Source organism: Takifugu flavidus, chromosome 20 (genome assembly GCF_003711565.1).
Source record: "Takifugu flavidus isolate HTHZ2018 chromosome 20, ASM371156v2, whole genome shotgun sequence".
Classification (NCBI taxonomy): Eukaryota; Metazoa; Chordata; class Actinopteri; order Tetraodontiformes; family Tetraodontidae; genus Takifugu; species Takifugu flavidus.
This window is the reverse complement of record NC_079539.1, coordinates 6,267,653-6,290,325: the sequence shown is the minus strand read 5'-3', so window position 1 is coordinate 6,290,325 and position 22,673 is coordinate 6,267,653. Positions and strand designations below refer to the sequence as shown.

The 22,673-nt window shown below is 50.6% G+C and overlaps 1 protein-coding gene and 1 long non-coding RNA gene across 3 annotated transcripts; one reads left to right on the top strand and one right to left on the bottom strand.

The window, feature by feature from the left end:
• Positions 1 to 1,255: 1,255 nt before the first annotated feature.
• LOC130517313 (uncharacterized) lies at positions 1,256 to 22,245 on the bottom strand. The gene is made up of 2 exons (XR_008947688.1): positions 21,623 to 22,245; positions 1,256 to 3,000 (listed from the first exon to the last, which is right to left on the bottom strand). It is a non-coding gene; the product is annotated as an uncharacterized LOC130517313 (long non-coding RNA).
• On the top strand, positions 9,950 to 21,405 carry LOC130517301 (chondroitin sulfate proteoglycan 4-like). Of its 2 annotated transcripts, XM_057019091.1 has the most exons (22): positions 9,950 to 10,188; positions 11,305 to 11,468; positions 11,756 to 12,859; positions 12,932 to 13,330; positions 13,419 to 13,537; positions 13,654 to 13,762; positions 13,845 to 15,167; positions 15,281 to 15,373; positions 15,471 to 15,962; positions 16,034 to 16,174; positions 16,390 to 16,575; positions 16,651 to 16,833; positions 16,901 to 17,077; positions 17,170 to 17,368; positions 17,455 to 17,586; positions 17,690 to 17,865; positions 17,935 to 18,130; positions 18,227 to 18,398; positions 18,487 to 18,850; positions 18,940 to 19,092; positions 19,181 to 19,762; positions 19,872 to 21,405. In XM_057019091.1, the coding sequence occupies exons 1-22, from the start codon at positions 10,128 to 10,130 to the stop codon at positions 20,967 to 20,969; spliced, it is 7,623 nt and encodes a 2,540-aa protein (XP_056875071.1). In that variant the 5' UTR covers positions 9,950 to 10,127; the 3' UTR covers positions 20,970 to 21,405. The 2 variants fall into 2 exon arrangements, with proteins under 2 accessions (XP_056875071.1, XP_056875070.1); XM_057019090.1 differs by having other exon boundaries at positions 17,690 to 18,130.
• Positions 22,246 to 22,673: the final 428 nt, after the last annotated feature.

The following is a 22,673-nucleotide window of genomic DNA, read 5'->3' as shown; positions in this document are numbered from 1 at the left end:
TTCATTCTGCTGTTCCCCTATAGATATAGATGATGTAGAATATAGAGATATATGTTACAAACATAAACCCACCTTTCACGTCTGTAAAATGTTTTCGGCCTGTATTCAGGGATAAGGATTGGGGGGTGATGGAAGATTTAAAAACCATTGAAACAGTCTGCATCTGACAGAACAACACACCAGTTCAGATACTGGTTTGACTGGTTGGTAGTTTTCCAGAGCCGATAACTAGCACACCAACGTAAGAAACTCAGCCACTGGTATGAGGGTTCCGCCCCGAATCATTCAGGCATTTTAGCATCATAATACGGCCAACGTTCATCTGGTTGCTGGGTCAGGTTGGAAGTTCCCTCACACATGAAGGTTGATCATGTCTCTGCACACTGGATCCAAAACTACATTTGTCAGGATCTTTTATTTACAGGAACTCTGTTAATTGCTCGTAGGCCGTGGAACCTTTCAGACTTATCATTAACTCAGAGCCTCAAACATCTTATCTCCTTCTGTAAATGTTTAGAAAATTCTCTAAATATATATGCCAAACTCCCTCTAAGACTTTAATTTCCTCTACAATATGGTAATTAAAGCAAGGTGGGGGCCCATCATGCCCACCTCCTCAGATACCCCCTCACCAGCCTCTCCTCTCTTGCGTAAACATGACTTTACGTAAACGTGGCGTTCCACTGTGGACGGGCCCTGAAGTTGTGGGCGGCGCTCATTCTTTGATCACCGCCGCCTCGTACAGTGACACATCGCCACTCAGGCGAGAATAGCTGATCTCTGTGTCGTTCCGGGCTGCAGGGTTTTTCTCATTTCAATAATCCGACTCCCACACGGAGCATCGGCGCTCAGCTTCCAGCCGCGCTCGGCTGCTCGCCACACACTCATGCCCACACGAGAACACACACTTGCATCTCCTTCCGGTGGGGCCTGACCTGACCGTAGCATCACGCTAGTGAGTTTTCCAGTGGGCTGCTGGATGCCAGAGGCAGAAAAGACAGAATTGACGGCTTCAATAGGACTCCACAGGTACCCTTGAGCAAGGCACCGAACCCCCAAATGTACATATAGATCCCTGCGATGAGCTGGCAACCCACCCGGGGGTGTACCTGCCTTGGCCCATATGCATCCACCCTGCAGCCCCGGAAGGGCTAAAGCGGAGAAGAAAATAAATCAATTTAACTTCATTTGCTAAATTCCCGCTGGAATTTCCTGAACGACTCAATTCCTGACCTGAAAGGGAATCAGACCGTAATCGGTTGCACGAAAAGGTGCTTTAATTGAGGTGAGGACTGTGTTGTTTGGAGTCACAGTCACACAGGAAGATGGTCAGACAGAAAGTAGCCGTTAACAACTAAATCTGAGCCGTGTGACCCGATGTTCAGAACAAAGGTCACGTTGTCGAGGCTGCAGGCTGATTTTAATAGACACCATCAGACAACCAATGATCTCTCATTCGTCAGTACTTTACTGGAACTCCTCACATCTCTGATTTGAAGGCCAACAGAATTCCTGTTTTTTTCCATCCCGCTTCCAAACCCGGAGCAGGGTGACAGGGACAAAACAAATGATGTCAGGCGCCACCAGCAACAGCCCGTGTTTAGATAATGTGGGTGGGATTACAGAGGGGTGACAGCTGGGTGAGATCATGACGATCGGGAAAGTGGGAGAGAGTGGGGGAGGGGAGGGTGGCGGCGGGGGTTTATGGGGCAGATCTGAGCCCTCCACACTGGCAGCGTCAAAGAGGAAATCATCGGCTGCAGGAGAAAACTCACCTGCCCCGGCGCGCTGCATGCTTCAGCTGCTGCTTTAGCATTGTTGCTAGCATGGAGGGCAGGAAGAGACAAGCCGGGACAACATGAAGGAGGGGTGGGAGGAAGAGGGGAGACATGGAGGGGGAGACTGGTGACTCACAGGGTTCCAGTAAGACGTTTGACTCAGCTACTGGAAGCCCCCCTGACCCAGACAATAGTGTGTGTTTTCTATTGAACAGCAAAGATAGAAACGGAGGAACTTAAAGGACTGAAGGCGTCTGCGGAACAACAGGTGTAAAAAATCCGCTGCTTTAGCCAAAACACAGAAACACTCACTTTTGTGTTGGATCACTTTTAAATGTGCTCAGATAGAAGTAGATGACTCAGACCTGCTTTTAATGTGCTGATTTCCATCCCCGTCATCAGCCCGGTTGTCAATAGAAACCCAACTCACCGTGTTCCATTCATTCATGCAAACATTGTCTCCTTTGTGCTGCTGAGATGTTCCCATAAATTCAGCTTTCTGCTCCCAGCTCTGGCTGTTCTGCAGCGACAGATCAGGTGATAACGCAGGTGTTTTATTATGTAATTACTGACTCAAGCCTCATCGATCCTGCTGTTCACAACAGATACGAACGCTCCAGCCAGACGAGCTGCTGCCTGACTTCCTGCTTCACACCTCCAAACCCACCCAAATCTTTGTTTTGATGGATTAAGTTGAGATTTTATCTTTATTCCTTTTTCTTTGACCTCGATCTTTATATAACATCAGTGCTTTCGTGCAGATCAGGACGCTGCGCACATCGATGAAGACGTACGTGGAATCAGGCGCAGTTCCACGAACGGCCACTTGGGGTAGTTTAGTCGGACGTGAATATAGAGCATTGTGATTGGCCTGTGGCACATGTGATACTTTGGTGAGTAGTGTTGCTGGGTTGGGTGCAGCGCAGCAATAGAAGTCTCAACGTCGTAGTTATTATTGATCTATAAGCAGAAACCAACCAGTTTAACCGGTACAGTGCAGCTTTCCCTGACGTGAAGCTTGAACACATGAGTGGAAAAGAGGCGACTCCCAGTCCTCATCTGTTCTCCAGTTCATGTGGGCGCGCAGCACGGAGCGATGAAGATGGACGAGGCTCGGTCAGAGGGCCTGTTTCCTGGATGCGCCCCTGACATCCATGTCAAGCGTCCAGATTTCCTGTGACAGTGGGAGGCACCTGAAGCGCACGCATTCTCGTGCATCGACCTACATGGACACACAGACTGGAGTTAGGTTCCCCACACTGACCTACATTTGCTTTAAGGAGAAAAGATCTAAATCTCCAGATTACATCTCCAGTTCCATTAAATAAACCAGCGAAAAGAAACAGACAAAACCTTTCACCCAGTCCTCCTCAGACTGAATATTCTGCCAACAAATACAGTCTTTCCTCCAGTAATAAAACACAGGAATCCGTGCACAGAAATTTCCAAAGTGAACCTTGGGAATACTGAAGTGAAGTGGCAGCCAACTGTTAAGTAACGCGCTCAGACACACGCACGCACGCACGCAGCCTTTTCGGGGTAACTTTAGAAGAAAAGCATTTATATTCAGTTACGCAACAGTCTGTTAACAGGTCGTTTCTGCTGGCTGCAGATTGGAGACGCTTCGCAGCTGTGCACGGAGCCGCTCTGGAAACTCCAACGTTAGCATGATGCCTTTCTGCAAACTACTGATGTCAAGGAAAGCTTGAGGACTCGGGAGACTGAAGGAGCTGGAGGAGTCGGAGTTATTCCACCTGGATGAATCAGGGTGAGGAGTTCAACCAGTGACGTGACGTCCAGGAGACTAAATATTTTCCCAAAAGACGTCTTATATAAGACCGTGTGACGTGGACATTAGGAAGCTGTAGTTCAGATGTGCTGTTGCCTGAACTCTGGTCTTACTTCAAAGACAAGAGTCGTCTGTTTGATGTGTTTGTGGAGGTGTTTGAACGTGCGGACGATGAGCTGCTCCTTCAGCAAACAAGCCCCACACGGAACAAAGACCAGTTCAACCCCAGTAAAAACCTGCCTGACGTCAAAGCCAAGTAAAGGAGCTGTGTGCACGAGCTTCCCAGAGAATGTTTTGGGTTGGAATACCACAGCTCACCACAAAAACAGCAGAAAAAAAATAAAAAATCCCCCGTATCTTGTTAAAAATACGTCTCTGGTGGCAGGGAAACGTCCCAGCGTTCAGTTAAAAATACCTGGTTCTGTTGGGTTCCCGCCGCTGCCGCCGCCGCCTCCTGTATGTTTCTGGGATTTGAAACACACAATCAGGCGGAACGTCTGCGGTTCTGATACGAGGAGCACCGGGATTCTGCTCTTCTGGCCTGAAACTGCCGTCCGGTGCTGGTGGGCCCGGGACGGGCAGAACCTTTTCAACCAGACAGGAAATGTCTGGTAAGCGAGTTTGGGCCTTTATTGTTCAGCAGTGATTTAAAATTCGGACCTGTTCATGCTTCAGTGCTCGTCTCTCCTCTCCGGGTCCCAGTTCACCCCCCCGTGACCTCGTTCACCCTCTAATTAAAGATGACATCAGAAGTAAATATTTAAAAGCAGCAAGTGAAACACATATTTATGCAAATGTCTTAATCTCTCTGACCCGGTGGAGGCCTCTGTCGCCTCTGTGTGTGTGTGTGTGTGTGTGTGTGAACACCCTGCTACGCTGCTTCCCAGTCCTCCCACTAAAGCAGAGAAACTGGTTGATATCTGGGAGCAGCGAGAGTCTGCTCTGATCTCCTTCTGTAATTCTGCTGCAGCTTCGGTGGTTTTACTGTAAACCACTCCTACATCGTGTGCAGATGTGGCACTGGTTGTAGTGTGTGTGTGTGTGTGTGTGTGTGTGTGTGTGTGTGTGTGTGTGTGTGTTTAGCCACACATCAAACCCAAACTGGAGCCTTCCAGAGAAATTCAGCTGGTGTTTTTAATGGAAACTGGCTTCCTTCTGTGTAGCTGTTGAGCAATGGCAGGAAGTGGAATCAGGGGAGACAAACATGTTGTTGCCTTCAGCCTTTTAACGTCTGCAACCACAGAATCAGGCGCCGTCACCTCCACATCTGTACGCAGCGTTAGCCTGAACACTCCTAAAGGTCACGGTAACGGTACCAGAACCATCCAGACGTGGGGGAGTTTGCTTGTTCTGATCACTCGCTTTCCACAACGGCAGCGCTGCTGATGTCAGAAGCAGCCTCCCTCAGGGTGACCTCATCACTCGCCAAAATAAGATAACCCGTCTTGCTGGTGTTATTTGTCTGCTCATTGTGTCCCATAATGGATTCAACAGGGAGGAATTATCTCAGCCCTCTGAAAGGCCTTTTCCAGACGTCTCCCATTGTTTTTCCCGGTGTGCGGTGGATCCAGAGGCGACGCTCCACAATGACGATGAAAATCTCCCCAACAAACATCATTGTCTGGCCTCCGCGCGCGTAATTATCGCTGCATTCTTTTATACAAACAGGACTCAGCGCCTCACACATCTGGATCCACCGAGCGGGAACATCTGGGCCTTTCGCTTTGTGCGGCGCTTGTTTTCCCGCATTGTTCCTCGCCGTGTGTTGTTGACGAACTCGGCGTGTTTTCACGGCGCAGGTGCGCAGTCAAGCGTCAGGGAAGGAAGTGGAGGGGCGGGGCTTGAATGTGGCACAAACAGGAAGGCGGCCGTTTGTCCCCCTGCTCACCGAAGGCGTTCTCCAAACTCGGGTGTTCTGACAGATCCAGTATTTTCTCAGCTTATCTAACGGGCCGGCTCTGCCAGCAGCTTACATAACCGCCGCTGAGGCATTAACCTCCCAAACTCACCTCTGCTGTTCTGGAGCCTTTTCAAATGTCACTGATTACATTTTATCTCCTGACGCGAGTCCAGATCTGACTCAGGCTCGGATCAAAGCTCACCGATTGGAGGATAAGGAGCCGATCTTTGTTTTGCTCCAGCTCCTCCCTGGGTTCGGCCTCTCGCCGTCCTCCGGTCCAGAAACGTCCACCCGAGGGTCAACAAACAGAAACAAGCAGCCGGAAAGGTTACGGGATGGATCTCAAGTCAAAGCAAGCTGTGTGTGTGTGTGTGTGTGTGTTGTGTGTGTGTGGGGGGGGGGGTGTGGGTGTGTGGGGTGTGTTTGTGGTGTGTGTGGTTGGTGTGGGGGTGTGTGTTTGTGTGGGAACAGGTCCTACCCCAGTACAGGAAAGACATTAGGAACACCATGAGCGGCGCTCCTTTCAGGAAAAACAAGGAAACGAAGGAAACCCACCCTTGACTTTTCATTCTCACAGCCCAAATCCTCCCTCCCACCAACGAGGGACAAGTGTCCCCCTCCCCAACAATGAGCGCGCCACAGTGGGGCACCACAACAAATAGTGCGTCACTAACGAGTCTCGGGACACATTCCCGCCTGTTTCAGCGTCTTCCCACCTCCTGGAGAATCTCTGGTTCAGCCTGCAGACGTTGACAGGGGACAGTGAGGAGGACAGGAGGGGGGACAGGAGGGGGGACAGGAGGGGGACAGTGAGGAGGACAGGAGGGGGACAGTGAGGAGGACAGGAGGGGGGACAGTGAGGAGGACAACAGGAGGGGGGACAGTGAGGAGGACAACAAGAGGGGGGACAGGAGGGGGACAGTGAGGAGGACAGCAGGGGGTCCAGGTCCACAGTCTGACCTGCTGACCCCTGTTTTGTCCACCATCTATCGTGAGCTCCTAATTAGTTCAGCGTTACAATTGTCTCTTTCAGACTGTCCTCCCTGTCGTCTTTAACCAGACCAGACAGGGAGGTGCTGTTAGACTGGTTTAACTGGTGACCAGAGGAATCTGTGAAATTCAGGTTTTAAAGACGAAATAAGAGGAGGGGCTGGGGGAGGGGTGGGGGGGGTCTGTCTTCTACACCACCGAGGCCTGAATAGTTTTATTTTTATTTTATATTATATGACTGATGGTTTGCAGGACCAGTGCAGAACTCCTCAAACGTGGAGAGAGACAGTTCTGGAAGGTTCTGGACAGTTCTGGAAGGTTCTGGACCGTTCTGGAGTTTCAACACCTCATCTAGACAGGCTGACACAGTCCTGGACTGTCCAAACTGTCTGATCTCTGAAGACATCAGCTCCGGACCAACATGTGGATCGTCACCGCTTCCTTCTCTCGGCGCCTGTTGAGACGTTCGGATGATTCAGGCCAACGAACAGCCGACCGTCACCAACGCCCGATGGGACGAGCGGACCCGGTCGTCTCTACCACAGCAGCAGTGACTCAGACCATGTTTGGGTTCGACGCCGTAATGGTGAATTAACCAATCAGACGTGTGGGCGCCGCGGCTCGGCGGTGAGCCAGGCCGCCGGTGCTGGCGGCCATTGTGTTGAGGACCGACCTTCGTCACGGTGATGGAGAAGAAGAAGACAACAACCCTCGGCTGAACGGGGACGTTGTCCAGCAAACATGGGAAACACAACCTGGTCCGGCTGCCTGTTGCCGTGGTGACGCTTCAGAAGAATGATTCCACTTTCAGATTGAGGATTCCTGACAGAATCCTCAGGTCTGATGACCACAGGTCGTTTCCTCCCAGCCGTTCCCGTCCTTCCTCCTCTACACTTCCCTTTCCCCTCGCTCCCCTCCAGAAACGCTGATCTGGCAGTTTTTTTATTTTCTCACAACAGCGGAGGAGGAGAGGAAACTTTAGCCACAGCAGACGTGAGAAACACGTCACGTAAAGTCATCTGTTCCAGGACGTCACCTCCTAGCAGCACAAATAAATATGGCTAATGTCTCGCCCTGGTAACTCATGCTCTACGTGCACACTGTTAGCATGCAGCTAGCATGCAGTTAGCATGCTAACAGTGGCATTCAACCCAAAGTTCCTGTGCGACTGCACTGCAAACACAACAGCCGGTTTTATGTTTATTTTCATGCCCAAGCTTATGATTCTTGTAGCATTTATCAGCTAATTCCAGCTGTCAACTAAAGCAGCTATGACTCAAACTGACACACACACACACACACCCACGCACACACACACACACTCTCTCTCTAAAGAAACACTAGTAGCTGGTCCCAGTGTTACTTTGCATGTTTTACAATCTCAAATATCAGAGAAGTCCCCCAAAACATCTGAAGAGGTGCCCCTGGACATCACACACACGGGCGCACACACACACACACACACACACACACACACACCCTCTCCCCCGCTGGTCTCACATGTCCTGTCCTGGTAGAATTGCTGTGATATTTGAGCTAAACTGTAAAACAACCATCTTTTCCCTGAGCTTCTCTCTCTGAGTTCTTACGCAACAGCATCATAAATAGAAAATAGATGTCAGTCAATGACAGAATTTATAGACGCAGGACCGGGCTCAGGCTTCCACCAGAGCCCACGCAGCACTTTCAGCGTCCTCCCATCAAGGCCGGTATAAACACTCATTCATCGGTGCAGCACAGGTGGGCTCTTCTCTGCTCCTCTGTTGTGGATTTAGCAGCTCAGACATCAACACTTTAAAGCCTCACGCGGCTCAGATGTGCCAACATGAGGATAAAGAGGAGGAAGGACGCTTCCTTTTCCATGAAGGAAGCGGGTCTGCCTGTTTTCTTTTCCTCACATGTTCATTTGGACACACATGCAGCGTTGGTGACTGGGGGAGTCCAGTCCTTCCGCCTGTGAGGCTGCTTCTGTTGTTTTAGCTGCTGCTGGAGCTAAATAAGTCCCAGTCCTCCGTCCCTTCCTGGAAGCCTTGTTCTCAGCCAGGTGGTTCCTGTTCTCCACATTGGAAGTTGCTATTGGCACATTGTTGTATTCAGAGGCCACTTTAGGTGTGGAAGAGGCTGTGGATGATGGTATTTGTTCCTGTGGCTCTCAGGCCCACTTCTGGCCCAAACCTGAGTGTTCCGCTCCGTTGTGATGAACGTCCCAACATCCAACTCTACATTTCCTGCTTCTGTTGAAAGGCTTTGACTCCACATCGGTTACACTTCCAGCAGACTCCAGCTCCTACAGCGGGACATTTTCCACCGTTTCCAACTAATTTTCAGTTTTATTCCTGCTTGATGAATGAAACTCCTGTGGCAAAAGTTAATTTTAAACATATGAAAGAGGGCTTTTAAAACAAGAGTGAGGAGTTTTCCTCTGAAAGACTGTGTCCTTTATAAGGTAGCTAAAAATAATGATACTGTATCTGTGGAACTTTACAGGGCTGTTAAATCACTTCATCCACATGTGACTAATGTGCTTTATTAGAAGACAACATAAGTCATTTGCAAACACCCAAACTTTCCACACAACACGGTTTTAATGCTGCCAGAGTATAATAATTCCTTGATGAGCAGATTGAGATTTTAAAACCTTTAAAGAAAAATGCTGAAAAGACTTCAATAGCCCAAAAGACAAGAAGGTAATCCTGTCAGCGTGGGATCCCAGCTCATTAAAACACTCCCCTGCTCTTGCCGACAGGACCATCACCAGCTAGACTGTGACCCATTTTGGGCGTGACCCCCCCCCCCCCCCCCGTTTAAGAAACCAGGCTTCAGGCTCTATTATACCACATCCTGGGAACCTCGAATGAAGAGAGCACAGCTGAATGAAAGCTCTTATGTGAGCTTTCAACACAGTCAATGGAGAAGCTGCAGAGGTTCAGTGTGTGGCGCTGGAAGGTCAGAGCCTGGGAGGGGATGCAGGATACAGCCCAGCGTGTGTTGGAACAATCACGCCCAAACGGCCACTTCACCTCAGCCAGGAAGAGAGCATTTCCCTCCTCTGACCTCTCGCTCATCCTCATCACACCTGGGTGTGATGGACGCGCTAATAATGGAGGGACGTTGAGTATTTTAGCAGCATTTTCTGACACATGCAGCTGTTCCCAACATGCTGTCAACTTTGCCTCGCTCTCATCTTCTCACCTGCCACCACTGAGCAGGTGAATGAGCTGGAAAAAAGACTCTGCAATAACACCTGATATAACCACAGTCAAACACATTCTTAAGGACTGGCCTTCATTTATATTCTTATTTATATTCTCCCAAGAATGGACAAATTCTTATGCAGTAATACACAATGTTTACTATTGCATAAACCTGCTGCGAGCTCTGGGAATTGGTCTGGGAATGCTTCTAGGAATAGGTCTGGGAATGCTTCTAGGAATAGGTGTGACGTTGGCGCGCCCTCTAGTGTCCATGCTGAGTACAGCAGCAGAGGTCGGGGTGGAGCTCCACCTTTCTGTGAGTTCATTCTCAGGTTCATGAGTGTTGAGGTTCATGAGTGTTGAGAGCTCCCAGGCCCACACACATGTGCAGAAAGAAACAATGGACGTCTCGCTCCAGCTGCTGGAGGTGGCTCTGAACTGAACGCAGAAGATCAATTCTGAACTTCTACGCGACTATGGGGAGTTTACTGGCCGAGCTGTTTCTGCTCCTGATTTCTGCAACACAAGTTCATGCAGGTAAGTTTTTAATGAGGGAAGAGAACTGAGAGACCGACCCTTAGAATTTATTCATGCATCGCTGATTAGCTCGTCACTAAATCAATCTGCTTTAGCTAAAATAGACCAGTTAGATTTAACATCAATTGAGAATATTGCTGCGCAAAAATCACTGGCAGATAAACCTAAACACACCTAAACTTCCTTTTGTTTGTTATAAATCTCCTAAAATGATTTTTCAAATCCAAGAACCTGCTTGTGACAGCACAGACCTGCAGCTCGTCCTCTCTGAGTGCAGATTATGAATAATCCCATGTTCACTGGTGTCATACTGACAGATTAGACAAGACAATGGCTTTAGAGGCTTTATGCTAAGACTGCTGGGACACTCTGCTGCCCCAGGGCCTCTAACTGGGTTGTTTTAATGCTCGACCTCCCGCACGGATCAGGCAGGTAATAAACACACCAGGAAATATGAACTGGTGCTGCGGGAGTCACACTGGGAGTCCCGATACTTAAATACTCATTTAATCCCTTTGTTCCGTCTATTCTCCCTGTTGCTGCTGCACTTTTTGTGGACACTCTCTTTCTGACCTCTATTTCCGCTCATTAACACCCATTTTGTGTGTCGATACTGCAGCTTTATTGGGTAAATGGATCCAAATCAACCTCCTCTCTGAGATCTCATTCCCAGATGTTTGCTGTGGTAAATGGGACCTCTGCAATAAACCACAACACATAATTAGATAAGTTAATTGGAAGCTGTTGCTTTGTAGTTTTAACGCTGCGCGAATAAATGCACGTTGTATCCAGTTTCCAAACACAAATGTGTCAAAAGGCGACGCCCAAACGCAGGATGACACAACATGAGACCTGAAATGGCCTCAATGAGAGGATCAGAACCAGAACTTTGTCTGTGAGTCTTAAAGGAGCCTGGGCTGGTCTCTGCTCAGTCAGACACATTTGGGTCAACAGAAACGTTCGGGTCGGCCTGTTCCGGAACACGTTAGGTCACATTGAGCAGAGCGGACGCCACATTGATGAGCCAGTCGATACGGATCAGAGAGGCCTTTTTCCTGCCGTCCGGTCCCGTTTCCGTTCACCAATGCCGGTGTTCCTCTGTGTTTGTTGGTGGAGCTTCCTTCTATGGAGACAGCTACATCCACCTGCGGACCGCGGAGGCATCTGTGCAGACGTCGCTCCACCTGCACTTTCGAACCTCCAGCCAGGCGGGGCTGCTGTTTTTGGCTGTGGGGAGCAGAGACTTCCTGCTGCTGGAGCTCACCTCCGGCCACGTGCAGGTAAAACTCCCAATCAATGACTTTCACAGGTTGAGGAAAGGAGCCTTCTTAAATGTAAACTGTCCCTTTTTTTGAGCCTTTTCTGGAGGGGAATTCTTTCCTGTCCTTTATGCCGGCATCCATCTTCCAGAGGAGAGCCACATCAGCAGAAAAAAGCCCCTGGCATTAGCTTCATTTCAGAACAAGTTCCTTCATGACTCCCACAGAAGTTTAATGGACACAGCTCCATTTTTGAATCTCTTCTATGTTCTTGTATTAATTCAACTTGTCCCGGCTCCAATCCCCAGGTGCGTCTGGACCTGGGCTCAGGTCAACATTGGTTATGCTCAGACAAGAGCGTCCATCTCGGTGACCTGGCCTGGCACTCTGTAGAGCTGTCCCACCGGCTCCACAACCTCACCATGACCGTGGACAGAAGCTCTTTCTCCAGCCTCCGAATGCCTGGTCCAGATGTGGAGCTCAGCATCCAGAGTCTGTTTGTAGGTGGAGCAGCAGGTCTGAAGGAGCCGGACTCTCTCCAGAACGTCTCCTCTGGATTTCGAGGTTGTGTTGAAAGAGTCGTTTTCAATCAGCACAACCTGATGTCCGGTCTGGGGCCTTCTCCTGGGGACAGGAGCGTCCATGAGGTGTCCCTGGGCTGCAGTTCACAGTTTTCTGCCACAGAAGAGGACGCTGTCGGGTTTTTCAGCTCCAAGGCCTTTGTGGCTCTCCCATCGTGGGAGGTGCCACAGGAGGGGGCGTTTGAATGTGAAATGCACCCTTCTGCCACAGCAGATGATGGCGTGATCCTGTTTACCTCTGACAAACACGCCAGGTTTGTCACCATAGCGATCAGAGACGGCCACGTGGTGGCAACCGTTGCACACGGAGAGGGGAATAAGACGGAGCTGCGTTCTCTGACATACGTGCACGCCAACAACACCTGGTATAACATCCAGCTCCACCTGCTGCCCAGCAGCATCCAGCTGAAGGTGGGGGAGGAGCTGATCAAGGCCCACCTGGACGCAGCGCTCCGGTTCCATCCCAGAGGGTCCCTCTTCCTGGGGGGGCTGGATGAAGAAGCACGTGGAGAGGCGGGCCGAGCTGGGCTGATGTCTGAGGGGCACCTCCCTGCAGCTGGAGGATCCTTCGAGGGCTGCCTTCGGGGAATCCGGGTAAACGGTCGGAGGACGGGCCTGCCTCAAGCTGCCGTCACCAAGGACGTCAGCGTGGGCTGTCAGAAGAGCCAAGATCCAGATCCTCAGTCTGTGACTGATCCAACAGAACCTCCAGAGGTGGCGGTTTCCAGCACTCTGCCACATCACAGCAAGAGGAACATAAACTTTTTATCACTGAGGACTTTAGAGGTGTCGGAGGGAGGCCGTGCACCGCTGGAGCCCAGGCACATAAAGGTACGACTGATCTCTCCTGCCGAGTCTCCTTTTGATGTTAAATCCACTCATTTCTTTTATCCTTCCTTCCAGGTGAATCTGGACTTTCAGAAACTGGACCTTCGCCCAGCTCAGTTGATGTTCCGTGTTGAGGAGCCGCCTGTCCACGGGGAGCTCCGCCTGGACCTGCGTCCAGACACGGGTGCTGCGTTGACTGAGGAGCGGACTGTGGTCCTGGGAGCAGACGAGCTGGAACGGACCTTCAGCATGCTGGACCTGTGGCAGGGCCGCGTCCTGTACGTTCACAGTGGCGCCGAGCTCCTGCAGGATTCCTTCATGTTTTCGGTCTTCTCCGCCAACAAGAGGCAGCTGCCCGTGAACGGCAACCATCTGCACCGCCTTGACATCAACGTCACACCCGTGAATGACGCCCCCGTGCTCAGTCTGCCAGAGGGGAACCTCTTTACTGTGGTGGACAAGTCCAAACGAAAGGTAGGAGCGTGTGTGTGCGTGTGTGTGTGTGTGTGCGCGTGTGTGTGTGTGTGTGAGAATCAACAATAACAAAGCACGAACCATCCAGCTGACCACAGATGTGCTGAGAGTGGCAGATCCTGACAGCAGTCCTGCAGAGCTGATATTCAGCTTCCTGGGAAACAGCTCGGAGGGGGGACACCTTGAGAACCAGGACTCCCCCAGCAGGTTTGTCCTGTTCAGTCGTCAATCATGCAGCAGATAATTAATCTTAAACTGGCAGATGAATAGCTAATGGGTCCTGAAGCACCGACCTTGGTAACATTTCTGCACCTGTCCTCCAGAACCATTCACACGTTCTCCCTCAGTGATCTGGAGGAGGGTAAGATCAGCTTTGTCCACACTGGAGTCTCCTCATCTAGGCTGGCCTTCAGGGTCAGCGACGGGTCAGAGGTCAGTTGTAAGTAAATCTTGAGGAGCAGCCCGAGCTATCATCTTCTATCTCAGGTGACTTTTCTTCTTCACTTTGCCACAGATGAGCAACACAGTAGTTTTGAGGATCATGGCCTTGCCGCTGGAGCACCAACTGGTCAACAACACTGGTCTGGAGGTGAACCAAGGCGGGGCCTCCATTATAACAACTAATCACCTTGCAGTGCAAGTTAATGTAGCTGAACAGGCAGTTGAAATCCAGTACGACCTCACAGAGCTGCCACAGTATGGTGAGCTCCAGCAGCTGCACGCAGGAGGCGACTGGAAACCCACCACCTCCTTCTCCCAGAAGCTCCTCGAAAAGGAACGAGTCAGATACGCCAACACTTACCGCGGTCTTCAGCTGCAGAACGTCACCGATGGCTTCAAATTTAAAATCAGCATGGACTCAGTGTCGACCGACGAGGCCGTTTTCCTCATTACGGTTCGGTGGATTCACTTTAAGGTCACACGTAGCAAGATGGAGATGAGCGGCACTCAGGCTGTGACCGTCTCTCCTGAAGACCTGCACGTGGTTTCTAAGGGTGTCAAACTGAACGAAAGTGACCTCCATTTCAGAATCCTGGCAGCACCAAAGAAAGGGAGGCTGTTCCTCCACAGCAGAACTCTGCAAAGGAATTCAACCTTCAGCCAGAAGGACATCAGAGATGGAGCGTTGAGGTACGAGCTGCTGCGCGGCGTCCATGACGACACCAGAGATATTGTGAGCTTCCAGGTGTTTTCGGAACATGCAAACTCGACGCCTCACGACTTCAGGATAAATATCAGAGCTGATCCACCTGCTGTCGCCGTCATAAACAAAGGCCTGTCGGTCCCGGAGGGAGGAAGTAAGGTCATCAACAAGGACCTTCTGTTCGCCCACACAGGAAGTGAGCGGGAGGTCCAGTACAACATCACGGTGAGACCCAGGCACGGCTGGATGAGAAGGATCCACCTATCCAACTCCACTTCCATCAACGACAACATCGCGACATTCACCAATCAGGACATTGTGGCGGAGAGGATAATGTACGTCCACGATGACAGCGAGAACAAGGAAGACTCTTTCACGTTCCAAATTCTGCTTCACAAACACAAACACGGCAGCAGGAAGGAGAACGGGAGTCCGGCCCAGCACACCTTCAACATCTCCGTGCTGCTCGTCAACGATCAGCGGCCCACCAGAGTGGTCGACAAGGTTTTCCACGTGGCACGTGACGGTCAAAGGCTGCTGACGCTGGAAGATCTCTGTTACCGCGACGACGACTCTGATTTCGAGGACAGTTGGTTGGTGTACACCAGGAGGGGGATTCCAATGGGAGAGCTGGTGCTGGCCAGCAACACCAGTCACAAGCTGTACGAGTTCACGCAGCAGGATCTTGAAAAGGTTCCATAAACCTGTCGACTGGAATAAATACCCAGACTTTTCAGAATTGTTTTCAGGACGCGTCTTGAATTTTATGCATTCATAGGTGTATTTGTTCCTCTGTTCCTCATCAGAAAAAGGTGCTGTTTGTCCACAGGGGAGTCAGTTTTGGGCGTTTTGTCCTTTTCGTATCAGATGGGAAGCACTATGTCTCAGCACTGCTGGAGGTGAGTTTTCCTCTTTTTAGGCTTTTGCAGGCAAAAATAGGAATATTAGGTGTGCAGAGTAGGAACGTTGTTTCTGTCGTTCACCTGTCTGGTGCAGGTGATGGCACAGGATCCTTACCTCCAGGCTGAGAACAATACGGGTCTCATGGTCCAACGAGGCGGCGTCTCAAACGTGACCTCAGCTCACCTCAGCGTCTTCACCAACCTTGACATCCGGGACCCGCAGGAAGTGACCTTTGAGGTCTTCATTCCACCCAAACACGGCACACTCTGCTTTAACCATGGTGATGGTGCGACCGCAGCGGGGGCCGTAATCGTCTTCACTCAGAGGGATTTAGCTGAGGGGCGTCTGGCGTATCGCCATGACGGCGGCGATAAGCTGTCAGATGTCTTCAACGTGACGGCGAGAGCGAGGGAGCAGAGCACAGACAGAAGACTGGTGAGAGGAAGGAGAGCGGTCCATCTGGACATTGGTGTGACTGTTAAGGTCTACCTGGAGAGCCATCAGAGACCACCAACGGTCATCACCAATCGCCCGGTGGTGGTGGGGGAGGGACAGAATGTCTCCATCAGCAGGGAGCAGTTGGAGGTACAACAGTGAACCTAAAGTTGGCATTTTCTGTGTGTGTTCGGGGATGAACGCTTCTCTTGTGTGAGCAGGTCTTCCATGAGGACAGCCCCCCATCAGAGATCACATTCGTTGTGCGAAGGCCTCCGTCTCTGGGCTTCCTTCACAAGAGTCTCCCCAACAGCAGACGGCAGCACCACAGCAAACCAGGAAAACAGCAGAACTTCTATCAAGTACAACAAACATTTCATCCTCCCAACTGCATAACTGGATATCTCCTTAAAACTGGTCACTTAGGAGTTTTACTTCATTAACACAAAACCTATAATGTTTAAGACTAAATCACTATTTGGAGCAACATCAGTTTAGGAGCGAAGGAGAGTGAAAGGGTCTAGAATTCTGTATGATGCTTTATATTGTGATCTGAAGGGTTTTGTGCGTTCCGTAGAACCTCCCAGAGCAGGAAACAACAACATTCACCCAAGAGGACCTCAACCAGGGGAAGGTCTTCTACCATCAGAAGGCAGCAGGAAGCACCAATGACTCTGTGCTGTTAGAGGCAACCAACGGGGTCACAAAGGTCGGACCCATCAGGCTGGAGATCGATGTTGTACCGTTGCTCCTCCCACTGCAGGTAATCCACAGATAAAATGGAGAGAAGGGTGACAAAGGATCAGGCAGCTCACTCATCTGCTGTTTGGCTCTGAAGGTCACTGATCTGACCCTCGACGAAGGGTCATCACTCTCGCTGACCTCCGACATCATCAAGGTCAAGAGTCATCACTTTTCAGGGATGAATTTCCTGTACCAGGTCATTGTTCCTCCCCGACACGGGCACCTGGAGCACAGCCGGATCCCTGGGATGCCCATCACCGCTTTCACGCACACGGAGGTTTGAGCGCGCACACAGTCGCTGAATGACACACATCTTCTCCGCCTCACTTTGGTTTGACTCCAAGGTGGAACGCGAGTACATCTCCTACATCCATGACGGCAGCGACACTCAGGCCGACAGCTTCACCGTCGTGGCCAATCAGACGGAAATCAGGAAGCAGAGCCAGCCCTGCGTCGTGCACGTCAACATCACCCCCGTTAATGACGAGATGCCCGTCGTTGCAGCCAACAAGGGGCTGAAGGTGAGCAGGGAAATACCAGGACATTCCTATTTTATGTTTGGGGCAGAAACAAGAGCAAAGCGTCAGTTGTCTTTGATCCTTTGACTCTGCAGGTGTGGGTGGGGTCTGTGACAGAGATCACTGTCCAAGAGCTCAGTGCAGAGGACCCGGACACTCCAGCGGAGGGATTGGAATTTGTAGTCACACCTCCCACCAATGGGCACCTGGCTCTGAAGAGCGCCCCCTCCAGGCACATCCTGAACTTCACCCAACATCACGTTGAGTCCAGACAGCTGCTGTTTGTGCACAGCGGTCAGCTTCTGTTGATCTTAGCCATTTTATTTTACACAACGAGACACCGGGAACAAAAGAATCCTCATTTCCTGACGTGCCTACAGGTGCTCTGTCAGGTGGGTTTCACTTCCAGGTGAACGATGGCGTGAACTTTGCCCCTCGAGAGATCTTCAGCACCACAGCACAGTCTCTGGTGCTCACCCTGCAGACAAACCGTCCATTAGAGGTCTACCCTGGTATGATCTCACCCTGTTTGTCAGACACGAGACTGTTATTTCACTCGGTGATGATTATTCACCACCGTCTTGTTATATTTCTGTTCTTCTTCTACCTTTAAAGGCTCCATCACACCCATCTCCAGTTGGCACCTACAGGCTGTTACCAACGACTTTAATGGCATCAGAAGAAACCAGTCTGTGGTCTTCACGGTGACTTCTCCCCCAAAACTGGGCCGTCTAGTCCGCCGACTGCCTGACAACTCCACGCAGAATGTGTCCATGTTCACCCAAAGCATGGTGGGGTCACGTCTCCACCGGGACCTTACTGTCTTTGTCCCTCCTCACGTTCTAATCTCGCTCCCTCAGGTGAATCACGGCGTCATCCTGTACGATCAGAAGAAGCCAGAGTCAGTGGGATGGTCGGCTGCAGACTCCTTTTCCTTCATGGTGTCCTCTCCTCCAACAGTCCTTCCTCCACACACCTTCACCATCCTGATTTCCTACCAGGCTAACGAACATCAGAACAGCCTTCCTCAGAGGACCAGACTGCTGACCAACGCAGGTGCTGTTGCAGAACGAAGACTCACGGCAAAATTAGCTGATGGAAAAGACATTTTACGTAGGTTTTGCTGACAGCAGAGGTGTTTGTGTCTGTTAGGTGCTGTAGTTCCTGAAGGAGGCAGGGTGGTGATCGATGGGTCGAAACTGGATGCCTCTAACCTCCTTCAGGAAATCCCCGAGTCCCACAGGAAGTCCCACCATATCCAGTACCGCCTGGTTTCCCTGCCCCAGTATGGGACTCTGTCGGTCCGAGCAAAGAGCCTCAGCAGGTGCCTAATTCAGGACGGACATGTCTATAAATGTCATCTAAAAAGTTTACCCAGTTCTGCAACTAGAAGCGATTATTGTGTTCATCAGGAACCAGCCTGACTTCTCGCAGGCTGATGTCAGCAGGTTTGGCATCACCTACGCCCACGATGACTCCGAGACCATGAGCGACAGCTTCACCTTCCTTGCCTGGGCGGCTCCTTCGTCACTCTCCTCCTCTCCTCCCTCCTCGTCTGCCTTCTCCTCAGACTCCTCCCCCCGTTCCTCCATGTACTCGGCTTCCTCCGCCTCCCTGTCCTCATTTGACGTGGCTCCTCCTCCCAATGGGGTGGTGGAGAAGTTCAACATCACGGTGATGCCGGTCAATGACCAGCCACCGCTCGTTCGGAGTCGAACCCCAAGTATGAAGGTTGTAGTTGGAGAGAGAGTCATACTGGGACCAGAAAACCTGCAGGTGGGTGAATTATGATGTTTCAGTCAGGAGAGCCTTAAAAATGGTTCCTCCACAGCAGTGAGCTGTTTTTGTTGCTTCCTCTCCTCCAGGTTGAGGATCATGACACCCCTCCAGAGGAGCTGCATTACCTGGTGATCAGTAAACCCAACAATGGCTATCTGACGCTTGGGGAGAGACCAGAACCAGTGACCTCCTTCACCCAGTATGACATCAACCACGGCCGGTTGCACTTCACACAGCAGGTGAAGCACAGGTTTATTTAATCTTTTAACATTTTAGCTTTCATTTCTACTCACTTTATTTTCTACCGATGGCTTTTCATTCTATCAGGGTGAACCATCTACTGGGGTTTTCTACTTCAACATAACTGATGGTCACCACCGTCCGCTCTACAGACTGTTCCATCTGGAGGTCGTAAAGCCCTCCGTTTCCATGGTGAACAACACCGGTCTGTCATTGGTGCAGGGCAGAACTGCTGTGGTCCTGACGACCAACCAGCTGGCAGCTCAAACCAACGGTCAAATCCCAGCCAACATCACCTACACCGTCACTGCGCACCCCTGCCACGGACGCATTGCCATTAACGACCAGGAGGTCGCCACCTTCGGCCACCAGGACCTGCAGTATGGCCGCGTTGTCTACCACATGACCGATCTGAGCGAATCAGAGGACAGCTTCCAGGTGATGGCGTCTGCCTCGTCCCCAGGTGTGGATTATGGGAATGTGACAGAGCAGACAGTCAATGTAACTGTGCGGCCTCTCATCCACCTGAGGGAACCAGTGAGAGTGCCCAGTGGCATCACAGTCAAACTGGGGAAGGCCATGATCGACGCCTCCGAGCTGGCCAGAATTAGTCGAGCAAACCCGGTGTTTGAGGTTCTGTCGCCACCAAAGCACGGAAAACTAGTCAAGGTAAAGCTGTTTATCTGAAATGGACATCAAAAGAGTAATCCTGCTCAGAGTAATCCTGTTTATTATCCGGTGGCGCCATCTTCTGATGCCTGTGTTTGCCTTTGTGTAGATGACCTATGACCCCAGTCAGGCGTCAGAGGTCCTGAGGTCCTTCACCTTCAGAGATGTGGTGCAAGGCCGAGTCGCCATCAAGGAGACTCTGAGCGACGGGGACGGCGACCTGCGGGGTAACGAGTCAGCGCCGGCGACAGCTCGAGGCCACGCCCCCGCCACGCCTCTCAACGATTCTTTCGTCTTCCTGCTGAAGGCTGGAAACGTGCAGCCGGCCAAAGGGGAGCTTCACTTCACCATCCTCCCTCACCACCAGATGCATCATGGGCCGAGCTCCTCGAAAAAAACACCAGTCGCGACAACACAGACGCCAGCGCGCAACGCGACTCTTTCCAAAGGCGGGAAGGGGAGTGGCCATGGGCGACCCGGTCCGCGTGGTGGGACCGGGGCAGGTTCACCTCCTCATATTTTGTCAAATAAGAACCACAACAAGACGCAGCACAGGACGAAGGCCCACGGTCGCTGGGGGAACCACACCCACAGTGGGAGTCACGGGGGACGGCCGGGGGGTGGTGCTGGGGAGGGTCACGGTAATGCTGCACAAGCTAACGCTCCCGTCTCAGACAAACACGAGCCCGCGACGCCTCCTGACCCGGTTTATGTTGAGGTCCGCCCTCGCCCCGCCTCCGACCCACTCCTCATCATCCTGCCACTGCTGGCGTGTTTGCTGCTCATCGTTATCCTCGTCGTTCTTATTCTCGTATTCCGACACCGCAAAGAGAAACGCGCGCGGCGGCAGCTCCTCCAGCAGCTCGGCGCCATCACATTACCCGGCGGAGAAAGCCCCATCATGGGACAGGCTGAGCACAGTGCGGCCATGCCCTCTGTGGTGGTCACCCCGCTGGGCCCAAGAAGCTGTCCCGTGTCACCAAGACGACCTGTACATCCCAGGAGGAGGAGTCTGGCCCCTGGAATGACCTACTGGGGGCCGTTTGAGGACGTGGGAGCAAATTATATTGATGGAAATATCAGAGCTGATAATATTGAGAGGGGTCGTGTGACCTGTAGGGACGCAGATGGGCCTGCAGGGTACAAGACCTCCGTGAGGTCCAGGTCTCCGACCCCGACTCTGAAACTTAAGCAGTACTGGGTGTAAAGAAAAAGTCAAATAAAACTGTGCCTTTGTTGCTCTGGTCTGTCGGTAGCATGTGAATTATCTCCGTGGTTAGCAGTCACTTACGTAGCTTCGGGGATTTTACTCATCTCCTGCTTCCCGTTTTTAGACATTACTCAGCTGATGCAAGTCACGAGGAACACGTTAGCAACCAGTAGCTGCGCATTTAGTGACTTTTTATTGCCAATGTTGTGTCATTGTTTTGAAGGTACGCATTTTAAGAACAATAAGGTGTTCACCTCAGGATTGGGTAATCTTGGCTGAATTCTTTGGGTGAAAGAAACAGATAAATGAAGTTGGAGAAAGAGATGAGCTGAGTTGTTGGGTTAGCAACATGTAGCGCTCCCCTCGGTCATATTAATATTAATCCTAACTGTCATGAACTCGCCTTTTTTTAAATAAAGAGTTTTCAACTCAACTTATCTATTTGTTTCTTTACCATAAAAGTATTGTAAATGTAACCTTTAACCAAAAATGACGTCTGTGAAGAAATCTTATTTAATAACTTGGAACCGTCTTTAAACGCATTTAGCGGGCTCACTTACACACCTTTGCGTGTCAATGACCCCCTGAATCAGCATTAAAAAGACTCAAACCCGAACATGACGCAGTGAGCCAAAGAAAGTGGGGAGTACCTTAATAAACGCTCCTGTTTCCCCCTTGATCCAGCCTTGACAGGCGCAGGTCCAGGAGCAGGTCCAGGAGCAGGTCCAGGAGCAGGTCCAGGAGCTGGTCCAGGTCTCTCACCACCATCACCGTTCATCGTCTCTCTTCCTCCCGCGCCACCAGCTGAATTTTCCCCGAAGCCCTCGTTGCTCCTCAGTCCGGGTGTCCTCGGTTTTCGTGTGGAACACTGCTGTCCCACTTGATGGGTCTTTTTGAGGGGGTTCAACTCTTATAAAACGTCCGTAACTTGGTAGTGGACTGAATACAGGTTGCACTTAAACTTGGCTTAGCGTTAGCATTAGCGACAGCACAAAAAACAAACGGTCCTAAACTTCGTGTTCTCCCATTTAAAGTTCCTCCCGTTTAAGCAACGTGCATGTCGTCTCTTTAAACTTGGATGCCATACAAACAATCGTTCGACACACACTTTTTTGTGCACTACACTTGCATTAACACTCATTTGTTAGCCTCATTTTCGTTCTCTCTGGCAACAGTCCGTCAACAAAACGCGTCCGTGCTGAAACACCTGAGACACCTGATGTTCCTGCAGCATGTTATTAACGTTATTGTACAAGCAAATCATTATACTGTAACTCGAAATTATTTGAAAATATCTATAATAATTTTGACAGGTTTCAAAATATTTTCAACTAAAGCTTATTATTTAAATAAGTTTGATACTTTTATCTATCAGTATCTATCAGTTTAATCACTTTTTTAACTGTTACAAATATTAACTATTTTCCATATTAACGAAGAAGTAAAGCCTTGTAATTAGCTGGTAACCAGGTGTACCCTGGCTTCGCCCATATGCAGCACCCAATGACCCCAAAAAGGATATAGAGGTCAAGAAAAATAATCATAATCTTTCATCTGTACCCACACGTTTAAAAGTACACATCAGGTGGAGGATAAAAACGTAGTTTAGATGTTTGAGGTGAGAGTTGATTCAGAATAATTCTTTGAAAATAAAACCAGAGGAGAAGGAGGCAGGATGTAAATAATGAAGAGTGTTTCTCT

Coding starts and splice junctions, on each gene's coding strand:
- LOC130517301 (XM_057019090.1), top strand. CDS start 10,128: ATGGGGAGTTTACTGGCCGAGCTGTTTCTGCTCCTGATTTCTGCAACA. Junction 13,331..13,418: donor TGGACAAGTCCAAACGAAAG/GTAGGAGCGTGT, acceptor CGAACCATCCAG/CTGACCACAGATGTGCTGAG. Junction 16,576..16,650: donor CGTTGCTCCTCCCACTGCAG/GTAATCCACAGA, acceptor TTGGCTCTGAAG/GTCACTGATCTGACCCTCGA.